The sequence below is a fragment of the Xiphophorus hellerii genome, chromosome 2 (genome assembly GCF_003331165.1).
Source record: "Xiphophorus hellerii strain 12219 chromosome 2, Xiphophorus_hellerii-4.1, whole genome shotgun sequence".
Classification (NCBI taxonomy): domain Eukaryota; kingdom Metazoa; phylum Chordata; class Actinopteri; order Cyprinodontiformes; family Poeciliidae; genus Xiphophorus; species Xiphophorus hellerii.
Genome location: NC_045673.1, coordinates 25,535,576 through 25,548,180, shown reverse-complemented (window position 1 = coordinate 25,548,180; position 12,605 = coordinate 25,535,576). Strand labels below are relative to the sequence as shown.

General features: G+C 41.1%; 2 protein-coding genes across 3 annotated transcripts in view; both read right to left on the bottom strand.

Moving 5' to 3' along the window:
• Positions 1-321: 321 nt before the first annotated feature.
• On the bottom strand, positions 322-3,589 carry mansc4 (MANSC domain containing 4). Its single transcript, XM_032579439.1, has 3 exons — positions 3,277-3,589; positions 3,053-3,187; positions 322-2,132 (listed from the first exon to the last, which is right to left on the bottom strand). The coding sequence occupies exons 1-3, from the start codon at positions 3,494-3,496 to the stop codon at positions 1,315-1,317; spliced, it is 1,173 nt and encodes a 390-aa protein (XP_032435330.1). The 5' UTR covers positions 3,497-3,589; the 3' UTR covers positions 322-1,314.
• Positions 3,590-6,189: 2,600 nt separating this feature from the next.
• The window catches only part of tead4 (TEA domain transcription factor 4), a 40,193-nt gene continuing 33,777 nt past the window's right edge, over positions 6,190-12,605 (bottom strand). For both annotated transcript variants that reach the window (XM_032548675.1, XM_032548666.1), the window contains exons 10-12: positions 10,832-10,972; positions 10,063-10,215; positions 6,190-7,177 (exon numbers count right to left, since the gene is read on the bottom strand). In XM_032548675.1, coding sequence (XP_032404566.1) covers positions 7,064-7,177; positions 10,063-10,215; positions 10,832-10,972 — 408 coding nt within the window. In that variant the 3' untranslated portion in view covers positions 6,190-7,063. The remainder of the gene's footprint in view (positions 7,178-10,062; positions 10,216-10,831; positions 10,973-12,605) is intronic.

The window sequence follows — 12,605 nt, the reverse complement described above, 5'->3', positions numbered from 1 at the left end:
GTTTTATTTACTTTCACTGCTAAATAGAGTGAAACAAAAATAACAATAAAAATCAAAACTGCAGTTTGTTGTTTCATTACTTTGAATCATGATAAGCTGCCTCATTAGCGAAACTGCTACACTGCTTTCATAGACTTAAGCTTTTTTGTTAAAGGTAGCAAACATTCATATTTAGATCTTTAAATTTTAGTTAATTAAAAGAGTTTGAAACGGGAGGGAGGGGCTGAGCTCTGTGTGGGAGCCGAGACCAGATGGAAATGGACAAAATGTTATGCCTTTATTTCTCCACACTGTCTTGTGGCTGGACTATTCAATCTTGTATGTAGATTTTTTTTATTTTTTACTCTTGCGTAAATTTTATGTCAGGCAAATGCAGTTAGCTGCTATGGCCCAGCTAGCTGGCTGGCTTTTCTCAGCGTTTATCAAGTGTCAGTCATGGCGTAGACGACGTTAATTTTAGTCACTCGCTCAATTCTGTTGCAAGCTCATAAGAGCCAGCAGAATATACAAGTCTTCTCCAATATTAATAGTTTTTTTTTCTTTCTTAAAATTTATTCAAGCTAGCATTCAAAATATCTTTAAAAAGGTTGTCAGTTTGATGCACTGAAACCTACAGATATCTTGTTCAGATATTGTCCATTTTTCCATTCTGATATTGTTTCATTTTGATGAACCTGTGTGAATTGTTGCCTCTGAAATACTCAGTCTAGTCTGCTATGCACCAACAACCAGGCCACAGTCAAAGTCGCCTAAATCCCTTCTTCCGATCCATTGTGACGCTCCGTTTGAATTTCGGCAAGTCATCTTTGATGAGTCTACATGCCGAAATGCTTCCAAGTCATTAGCTGAGATGCAATTTATCCTAAGTAACAGGCATGTGCCTCAAGTTCTTAATATTTAGATCTTGAAGCTTTAGACTTTGTGGTTTTAGAATGCTGACTATTATTGCTGCTCTAACTAAAGTTACGCAGGTGCAACAAGCCGATTTCAGCTGGTTAATAAGAGGTGCTGCCTCTTTTCGTTTGAAAAATTTTCCAAACAAGAACATTTGTCTTTCTTGTAAGCAAAAGGATCAAATATGGTATGCGGTTTTCAGCTAGCTGACCAGCAGTTCACAAAATGTTGATTCAGTGTGATAATATGTTACTCCACGCAGCCAAAGAAAACGTTCACATCTTGTTAAATTGTAGCAGTTTGGTAACTTCTAAGAAGTCTGGAATACTTTGATACTATTAGGAGGCCCATGCCTACTGCGGTTTAGCATCACCTCATTTCTTCCTACAAAACAATAACAGGAAGTAGCAGTTCTGTGTTTCAGGAGTTCTCTTTCACCAGCACATACTTAATCAGACGCATGGAAGCTCGCTTCCCTCTCCACGATGTGCGATAGCGGCCCATCCTCTTCCTCTGGCCCCTCCAGCTCACCACCAGCAGCACAGAGCAGCAGCAGCTCAGCAGCAGTGTGACGCAAATGGCCACAGCAACCAGTAGAGTGTGCGCAGCCACATGCCACCCAGACCCCAGCTCTTCCACAGTGTCGTCCTCACCGACTTCCTGACCTTCATCGCCGCCTGCGGTGTAGTTCCCCCCAGCGGTGACGTCTATGCTGCTGTTGCTGCTGCGCTCTGTCTCACTCGGGAGAATTGTGGTCGCTGAAGCGCTGCTGGTCACCTTATGAACGGGGGTGGCTGGGATGGATGTGAAGGGTTTTGCAGTTGTTGTAGATAACCCCGGAGGCGTCTCCAGGTCAACGGAGGTTGGAGAGGTAATTGAGTTTGATGTGGTGATGCTCGACTCAGCAGATGTTGCAGCGGTCGTCAGGATTGTTGTTTGGACATGATTGTCGGAGGATGGGGAGGTTTGTCCGGTGAAGGCTGATTTAGTTGTGGAATCGGTTGTGAGTTGACGGGTGCTCTGCTGCGCTGTGGTGGTGTCCGCTTCAGTCGGTGGAATGGATGGCTTCACAGAGGGTGCGGCGGTGAGAGGCCGCACGGGATGAGGAGGCGGATGGATGAAGTTTCGCTTGTCTGAGGGCAGCGGATCTGAGGCGTTCACTCTGCTGTAGTGGTGGGGTAGCACGCGGACGTTGGAGGTAAAGTGTTTCCCAAACACTAACAGATCAGGATCCACACCTGGAACAGGAAGAGATGTATTTTATAGCTTACACCCTACGACCCACAGACTCTCTCTTCATTACTTTTTAGTAAGGACCTAAAACTGAATAAAAATATCTGCTAACATATGCCATAAGTAATCTGTTAGGGGCATTGGGAAGGTTGTCAATCCCTTACAACCTCAAAGTTCAATTTATTTTAATGGGATTGTATGCAATGGACCTGAAATTGGAAATAAAACTGCACAGAAGCAACCCAACCCTCTTGCATCTTGATAGAAACCAAACTGTTTATAGATTTATATCAAGGGGGAATACTTACAAACATCAGCAATTTTCTCGGCTTTAATTTAAGTCATGTTTATGGAAATCGGGTAAGAAATGTGATTTGTGATTCCTGCTCATCCCGCGTAGGAACAGCCTGGTTTGGTGGACCGACTCACCGCGTAGTAATGGCGCCTACAGGAGCGTCGCTAGCGTTAGCGGCTAACAGGCAAACCAGTAATGGCTATCAATGAAGAAATCCGCTCCGTTTTTGTTTACTTTTTATGAAGAAGAAAGTGGCGCTGGTCTTCTTCAGAGGTTTTGTGTCGATTTCTTCAGTGGCTCTTGGTGCAGCGCCCCCACAGGCGGCGGGGGGAACAGGTTTTTCAGTTAGTTATAGTCGTTTTGACAGTGCAGTGTGAATGCGAACTACAGTTCTGAAAATGTAACAAATGTTGCAATTTTAGTCCCCAATCGAACCGAGTCTATCCGGTCTGAATACACCCTTAGTCTCCGGGTGTGTCGTGGACTCAAGGGGAGATGAATGCAAATGCTATAGTTACGACCTGGATGTGCTGACACTACCAATATTTTGTTGTTGTTGTTGTTTTACGTTAAATGAAAAAAAAAAAAGTTTCCGTTAAGAAAAAACTTCCTCCCAGTGTCTCTCCTTACCCTTCGTGACGTTGTAGAGGACAACGTTCTCCCTGCGACTCAGAATGCAACTCTCGAGAGTCGGACAGTGCATGTGGACGCAGTTCACGTTCTCTTGTACGGTATCAAAGTGAAATATGGCCAGATTGCAAGAAACTGTAATTAGAGGGGGGGAAAAACAGATCAACATAAGTGAAGTCGCCAGCAAACCCCAAAAAAAGGACAACTACAGAAACGCAACTCACAGTTTCTGGTGAGGCAGCAGCTGCGGCTGCATTTCAGCGCCGTCTCCTCCGGGTAGGACCTCAGCAGCTGCGCTCCTCTTCTCTGAGACTCCTCGATGTCGATGAAGATCCCCGGGAACCGACGGATCCAGCAGTTCTTGTAGTAGGAGGTCGGCGAGCACATCGACTCAGTGTGGCACACCAGACTCAAAACCGCCAGGAGACCCCATGTGGCATTCATCGCGCATAGTGTCCGTCAAAGCATGTTTCAACCCCGGTCTGGACGAAGGGGCTCACATACGCAGGAGAGGCGTGGCGCATGCAGCGGTCTGCTTTTAACAGGTGGGAGTTCGTCTCCAGGTGAGTCCCGGAGAAGGAGGAGACCCAGCCCAGCCCGAACAGAGCTGCGTTCATGTTTGTATGTTTTTTCTTGTTGGTTGTTGTTGTTTTATCTTTGAAAATTTTAAATATCTTCCAGTTCTACTGCTAATTGGTCTTTACAAAATTAAAGGGGTTATTTTTTATGCTTGGCAGGACGAACCTGCATTGCTATGCCAATAACAATATAAAAACTTGAAAATAGTTCAAAAGCAACAATATTATCGCTTTTCGCGAACAATTTATTGTCCAGCAATAATTGTTATTGTGACCGGCCTGTGCAGTACAACAACGGTCAAGATGCGTTGAAACACTAAGAACTGATCCCGTGACTTTCGATTACAACACAACAGTTGCAATAGTGAAACTATAACTATGCCACTTGATGAGTTCTGGGTAGAAAATATGTGCAAACAAAAAAAAAAAAAAATTTTTTTCTCAAGACACTGAATTTCGTCGATTAAAGTGTAATGACATATTTACGCCACCAGATGGAGACAGTTTCCTACTTCAGAAGGTTATTTGTGATGCATCCCCTTTTCTGGATTTTGTGAAGTAGAATTAATTATTAATTGATTAAATGGCTCTTCTTAGGGTAAATTTTGGGTTGTCTCTTGCCTTTTTGTGTAAGGAATAAGAAATTATTACAATACCACATTTTGTCTTGTACCAAATCATTCTCTCTATCTTTATTCAGCCCCACTGAGTCAATTTTGTGGACTCACTCTTTTGTCTGAGATTATTACCCATTCCTTCATGCAAAATAGCTCCAGCTTACGCTAGTCACTTTGATGAAACGTTTCTTTGACTGAACAATTCAAATACATAAATGTACTTTTATCTAAACACTTTTACTGTGGCTCTGTGTGTGTGTAAGGTCATTGTCCTGCTGGAAGGGAAACCTTTATCTAAAGTAAATTCATCAAGTTATACAGAAAGCAAAACAGCTTGGATTATCTGCAAAAGTCATTCTCTCTCTCTCTCAAAATATTTGATTCATCTCTCAAAAGTAAATATCTTTGTCATTGTGACAATTATTGTAAGTTGTAATTGTTGGCGATTATGTATGTCAAGATTAAGATTTTTTTGTTTGTACTGTAATTTGCTCACTGAACCATGTCATTGCAAAGGAAAATACAAGACTGCAGAGCTTAAGGAAAAAAAAGTAGAAATGAGAACATAGGACAATATCCTTAAGGAAAATTGTGCAGGTTTGTAGACATTACAGTGACATCTTCCTATACCTGTCATGGCATTATTGGCTTTTGGGCCACAAATTCTCACCCCCATCGCGAAGAATATCTTCTCTTCTCTTGCAGTGTAGCAAGGAAAGAATCTATTAGTGCTTTTTCCAGCCTCTGCCATCACACACTGCATCCATAGCAGCTTGTATGTGGCAAGCAATCATATTCTTTCCATCTCCATGCTGAGAAAAATTCCTGAATGTGGTTAAAAATATAGAGAAGCGTCAGAAGAACTTGGTCACTGTCTTGTTGTGGATTGCAAACCATTACCTGATGATGTTAGAGTGATGAAAACTAGAAAAAGTCCTCAGCCTCACTCCTCTTCCTCTTCCTCTTCTCTCTCACTGTTGACCTCATCCAAATTCTTGTCCTTCCATTGGCAAAAATGTAGCATTGTGTTGTGGTCTGGCTATATATTTGCCAGTTCATGTGATGTAATTTTGAGCTATGTCAGAAAACTGTTTGGTCATTGGTTGATCTAATGCTTCAGATATTTACTCTGAGAAACTCTGGATTCACCAGGGAACAACTTCCCAATTAAGGACAGATTTAGAAAGATCCTTGACATATTATGACAAGTTGTTCAAGCATTTTGCATGTTAAGACTGACACGATTAACGTACGTCGTGGAGCTTCAGAGTATTGAACAGAGGCCCCTACAATACATTTTGATCAACATGACATTAGCAATTGAAAATGTGTGAAACAGCAGAGAACTGGACATAATCACTTGCATGGATGCTCTAAAGCATTTGCAACTTGTTCAAAGAAATGAGAAACTGCTTCTTTGATGTGGACAAGAGACACACTGATTTGATAATTGAATAAGTTGAGAATTACATTTCTGATCTGAGAACTGCACAAGACCCTATGTTCAGCCAAAGTATTTTGCATGTAGTTAAAAACATTCCAGTCTTATCAGACCAGAGCACCTTCTACTTTCTTAGGCAGTACATCTAATGTCTTTCTTATTGCCACTCTTTGATGAAGGCCAGAGTTTTGAAGGACAAACCAATTGTGACATATTCTTCCACCTGAGCAGTGGATCTCCAGAGATACCCAAGAATTACTGTTGTCTTCTTGACTGTTGCTCTTTGCAACCTAAGTGGATGGAGATGATTTGGTAGATCTGAATATATCTTATTTCTTCCACTTCGCAATTATGCCCTACTTAGTATTAGTCTTCCTAAGAAAATCTCAGCAAAATACACTTTTGTAGTTTGTGGTTGTAACATGACAACAAAAATTCAAAGGGTATGGATACTTTTGTAAAGCACTGTACATGAAGACTTTCACAAATGTACTCATTAAATTGTAGTTTCACCAGGAGAAATCCTGCCTTTAATTATATATGTCATTAGATTCATACCACACTTTACCAAAACCCAGCAACAGAAGGAGTTGTGTGTGAAACACGTGTTTTTCAATCTGACACAGGCCAACTTACATATGCAGACAACTTCAGCTTACAGATCCCATTAAGTTCAGGTTAGCAGTGTTACAATGTGCCTTCAGTCGGAGTCAGACTGTTGCCAATCAAGGACAAGAAGACAATACGAGACGCATTCGACAATCGACGCCAAACAACACTTTTCAGTTTATTCTAACTTTGTTAAGAAGAGATGAATGTGATTCTGTACATGATCGCTGAAATGCTGTAAAATATTGGCACCATCTGTTATGATCTGTGGATGTGCAAAAAGAGGGATCTTGAATCTTCTTTTTCTTTTTTCCAACATGAATTCAAGTCACTAGATGGCACTCTGAGGCAGTCCAACTCGACACCCCCTCCACATGCATGTCGGTACAAGAATCTACATTTAAAACAAGCTCTAGTTAAACACGATGAAGAACACCACCAACGTCAACTCTCTCATGCAGCTTCTGTTGGCCGTGTTTGGCTCCTTTGGTATCGAGACCACAGTGTAGGATGGTCCTCCTTCTCACTTTTTCAGAGCCTTTCGGCTTCCGCAGTTCATCTTCTTCAGCAGTAGTAGTGTTCCTGCGCACGCTGACGCAGCCAGTGTTTCTCCGAGTTCCCAACCAACTTGTCAGATTCCAGCTTTAAGCTCTGTGGCATCTGCAGTCTTTTGTTTTGTTTTTTGTTTTTTCTTACGTGTTGTTGTTGCTTAACTCTCGCTACAAAAGGGTCTAAGAGCTGGCAAGTTCCAACAGTGCGACTCTTGTCAGTCTTTGACTAGCCTGTAAATATGATGCTGCGCGCCATGCTCGCTGGTGGACACTTCAAAGACGTAAGCTATGCACAGCAGGGTCTCAACAGTATCCGTGTTTGTCACCACCTGAAAAAAAACACACACACACACACACACACAGGTCCAGATATTTATGGATTTATCTCACATAGTTGGGAAATTCTGCATCCCCATCCATCCATGACATTACACTGACATTCCTTTATTTCTGCTTGTGAATTACCTTTAGATGTTAAAAGTTATACGCTATTAAGTGGGAATTTATTCTTCCTCTGTTATTCAGAGGGGTAGCAATGTGAACATACAGTACAAATCGTGTACTTTTACAAAGTTTACAATGAAGAATTCAAAAAGATTCAACAAAAATTTCATAAAAATTCCAAACTTTTCCAGCAGTTTTTATAAAACTCAGAACATTAGAGAGCAAAATATTTACCACAAATTACTAAATAAGATGATGGTTATGATGACCTTAAAATTTGTACTTGAAAGGTCAGGACTGTATTATCCTATACTAACCACAGATTCTTTAATATGCAGTTTGTGATCAATTATATCAATTGTATTGTTAATAAAATAATAGAGTTTCAGTGCTTAGTTTAGCAAATCTTCACCAGACCCTTTCAGGCTCCACAGGTTGAGTTTACAATCCTGATATAAGAAGATCTCCAGGATAAAAAGCAGTGGAAATTGACCTGGTTTTCTTTTTGAATGAATTTGTTTTGGGTTCAATGAGTTCTTTATCAGCTACTCAAAGATCACACTGATTAATGAATTTACCAAATAACGTTTTGTAACATTAGGGCATATTACACATATGCCTTGATGTTGCAATTTGTTTTCTTTTATTTGATTTGCTGGATCACAATCTACCTATTAATCAATGGTAAAAAAATATATATAAATGTTTGTTTTTTTTCATCAATTTAGATTTCTATCTTTTACTGAAATACGAAAAGCGACCAGCCAACTGTCTTCTGGCTCAACAATCCACTTTTTTCCCCAATCATTGAATGCACCATACTAAGCTTTGTCAGGTCTTGTGTTTAGCAGCACTTGTTGGCGAAGAGATAAAACTAGTCAAAAGTAAGCATTTTTAAATGATGCACATATTGAGCTGCTGTTCATTAAGGCTGTGAGAGAGCAAGACTCTGAGGAGATAACAGGAAGGCTGAATGGAGTAAAGAAAAGCTGTTTTATTCTTCAAATCTTTTAGCACTATTATCAAACGTGCAAGATTAAGAAATATTGTCAGCCTTTTGGAAATCACAGTTAAGGGAGAATATACATTCTCCAAAAAATATGGACTGTTTCAGTAATGCTAACAGCACTAACTGCACATATGACTAATATGAAGTGGTAAACAGTTTAAAATGAGAGCTCTGTATTCATTTTGTCTTGTGTGATTGCTTTCTCACACGTTACTTGTTCTTGACACATAAACAGGTAATGGCCACACAGCGCAGGAAGATTTAAAAACTGTCCTAGTCTTATGCTTTCTTATGTCAAACAGTAGTTCTTCCTGAAAAGTCAGACTCACCCTATAAAAATGGAACAGAAATTGATCACAGAATTCTGGTTGGTTTCAACTAAAAAGCTATTAAAATTAAGTTTTACACTTTCCTGACTTTTTTAATACGGCACAGAAATCTTGTGTTTATATATATGATGCTAATATTTACCTATAGCATTTCGGAGAACCATGACAATGCCATGGCAACGCTACAAAGCACAACACAAGAGCACAGCTTCAGCCACTCATTGTTTCCCGTTGACTTGTGAATGCAGCACTTGTCACAAGAGGCGCTATGCATTGTGCTGCATGTATCTGCTGTCTTTATGGGATTGTGAGCTGTTGGTTAAACTGAACTAAATCAGCCCATTGAGACATATAATGTCTCAATGCTGCCTTGTGTTTGTCGGCGTGGGCTCAATGTGGCTATTGTCCGCAGGCTCGTTTGTCAGGAATGCGGTCGTCAACAGAAGGAACACAAAATTCTTTGAACGTTGTTGCTGATAATAACTCTTGTCGCGGTGACACACTCCACTGGGCGCACTTTCCCCTCAGTGTCTGCTGTCTGAGGAGCACAGCGGCTCATTCAGGAGAGTCAAGCTGACTGCAGTGTGAATGAGATGATCAGCAAACGAGGGGAAATGCAAATGCATGCCACGCTTTTTCAAATAAAATCCAATTGAAATATATAGAAGTTTGCGTTTGGGTGTGAATACTTTTTATATGCTTTTGGGGATCAGAAACAATGATAACACTCTTTGTTGTGGGTCTCGTAAAAAAAAAGAAGAAATAAACACAAAAAGCAACGCAATAAAGTTGGAGAAAATGATAAGCAGTATTCTTTTTAAAATATGCAATTGTATGTTGATAACGTGCATGGAGACACGCCGGGTCTTTTTAAAAACAAATATTTCCGCCACATAGTTAAAAAAAATTATTTTGTACACATGGGATCGGTTTCAGAAAAGTTTTCCTCCAGATGAACGCACAAATCCACCCCGTGTGTTGTGTTAAACATGCCAGACCCATAGGGGGCAGTGTAGATTAACGCTATGTCAGCCAATAAAAATGCATCAAAACAACCATGACTTCCTGTTAGGAATTAGACATAGCCCCAGGAGGTTTATTTGTGTAGACAGAAAGAAAGGTTGAGCTACTTTTAGATAGCATATTAGAATATAAAGTTAATAAAACACTAGATGATGTCGATTGAGAATTGTGTGAAAGCAAATGTGGATATACTTGGCACAGTATTTGTCACAGACTGTAATGCGCTGGACGCCAAATCTCCATTTTTCCACTTACACACCCAAACACACATCCAGAGTTTTCTCATATCTCCACTCCGGTTCGAATTGTCACAAATAATTGTGTTTGTGTGGATGAAAGGCCAAAACGCATTTAAATTTATTTTTTCCCCCCCCATATATCAGAATCCACCACACATTCCTGTATGTACCTGTAGGATAGTGAAGTTTTCCAGTACGCTGTTCATCATGTATTTCTCAGGCAGGTGTTTGAGCTTGTGGATGAAATTGATCATGTATTCACACAGCGGGGATCGGTGGATCCGAAACACGTATCGTCCGTTCTCAAAGCGAGCGTACTCCGTCTGTGAAAATAAACAAGGAAATGTGAAATTCGATTCCATCTTTAAGAGAAGCTAAAAACCCAGGAAAGGGTTAAAAATGTCCCCACCCATGAAAGAAAAAATATATAAACCACAAGGATATATGCTCCACTGGCACTTAAATGGATACAGTGGATCTATGGGATGAGCTGTAATGTGAGTAATGCAATATATCTAATGCAGCATATGGCATGCCAGATTTGACATTAAACACATTTCTCGTGACAACTGTAATCAAATAATGACACCATTAAATATAACCACGTGTGGCCTGCTGAGGCAGATGTCTCAACCAGAAAATCTGGAGTATGTGTGTGTGTGGGTGTGTGTGTGTGTGTTAATATTGTACAATCCATCAGCACTGCATGGGGGCGGAGCGGCAACTCCGTTTGGCTAACTGGAAATATAGAACTTAGTCAGACTGGGGAGATTTTATGAGTCAGTTTCCAGACCACAGATCAGAGGTAACCTGACTGGAATCCATCTGAACCAGCAGCGGTTATTCACTCAGGGAGAGGACAGGGGGTTACGGCGCGGTCATGTCCCTTTGATGTTGCGAATGAAAGAGAGATTCTTGATACTTTTTCCGCTGTCTTACCTCCACTTTCTCCACCACCTGCTTCCCAAAAGAGCAGACCTTGGTGGACGAGGTGATATTCATGTTCTCAGAGCTTTCGTACTGGCTGGACACGCCGTAGAAGAAGCTGCTGTCATCCTGCAGGTTTACACTGAGGTCCGCCTTGAGGGAAGACACACAAAAACACACTGCACTAAATGAATTCACAGCCTACTATGTAGTGCATCTACCCTGCCAAAAGCTCAAATTTGTCCATCTAAAATTATATTTCAATTTACTGTAAATACTGCAGAAGTGGCAACAAGTCATAGTTTTGCTTTTGTTCATCTTAGAATCTTTATTGCACTGATCTTTTAGCTAATTTTCAAAGTTTTTAATCACTGATGTGCACACCCATCATCTGCAGTGAAGAGTAATTAAGGAAATAGAAAAGCTGTACCCATGCCAGACGAACTGGCCGAGCCTTTACAGCAAAAATATGGCCTCAAAATCCACAACAAGCTAAAAAAAAAAAAAAGTCATGTAGTGCCTTGTAGTTTGTCTACATTTTGTCAAAATAAAATCGGAAATTTAAATGTATTTTTGGGGGATTTTATGTGATCAGCCGATACAACGTTGCTGTGAAGAGAAAGGAAAATGATTCAAATCAAGTCAAAGTCTTGATTGGGATCTAAACTGGAGCAGAGAAAGAGTAGTGAAGTCAGCATTGTGGTTGTTTCTTTCAAGGTGTCGAGATGGAAATGAAATATATTTAATATATATAATATCTGTAAACATTGGTTATTAGCCGCAGCAATATCAATACTAAATATCGATATCAGCTCAAATTATTTGGTCCATCCCTACTTTATGGTAAACTTAGCTGTTTTTTTTCCCATGTTAGGACTGTTAGAAAAGATGTGAGGCTAGATAGATAATCTAAATGATAATGTGTGCTTTGACTAGACCAATTTCTTGCTTAGAATAAGAGCCAACCTGTAGCATCGGATGTAAAAGTAACTCTACTTGCCGAGTTGTCTTTTAGTAAATATATATACTGTATTCCTCCTTTCGTGTTTACAATTCATGATCTTCTTGGACAAAATGTTCCCTTGAGTTGAGCTCAAAGGAAGACGATGGTCATGTTCCTTGCTGCTCGAGTTGAAGCAGATTGGCCCAGTGGTGCAGCTTTGAATTGAGGCAAGTATAATCAGATTACAGATCAGACTGAGGTGCCATCTCCTCTGTCAGACAGCCGGCCTGTTTTACCTTTTCCCCCTGACGGGCTCTTGTCCTCTAATGGGCCATTGAGACACCGCTCAGCCTCCCCTCATCTCTTCATCACCCCGTTTGTCTTCATCCCTAGCTCATGTAATTTCTCTATTTGTCTTCATCCCTAGGGCCCAGTGGCCCTCCCCAAACCGCCGTCCTCTGCTTCCCTAACAGCCAGCGAGGGAATTCATCCGATTACAATCATCAGCGTGCAATTGGCTGATTAGATCACGGTGGGCTGGCTGGCTGTGTAACAATTTAGCCGAGCCGGTTCAAATCAGATTCCCCCTGCACTTCAAAGGCGTGAGACAATCCGTTAGGACAGGGCCACGGGCGCTGAAGGAGAGAGGAGCTGGGCAGCCGGTGGCCGACAGGAGGGTCTGCAGGAAATTCAATCTAGAATACCATAGCTTTGGAGGTGGGTCAGTCGCCTGTCACTGTCCCCATGCCAACCTGCGCCTCAGCACGCCCCCACCCTCACAACCCCACAGTCATGACCTGCCTCCTGGCAGCGGCATAATGAAAAAGATTTTCACATTTTTTA

Coding starts and splice junctions, on each gene's coding strand:
- mansc4 (XM_032579439.1), bottom strand. CDS start 3,496: ATGAATGCCACATGGGGTCTCCTGGCGGTTTTGAGTCTGGTGTGCCAC. Junction 3,188..3,276: donor CTGCTGCCTCACCAGAAACT/GTGAGTTGCGTT, acceptor CTCTAATTACAG/TTTCTTGCAATCTGGCCATA. Junction 2,133..3,052: donor CCTCTACAACGTCACGAAGG/GTAAGGAGAGAC, acceptor TTCCTGTTCCAG/GTGTGGATCCTGATCTGTTA.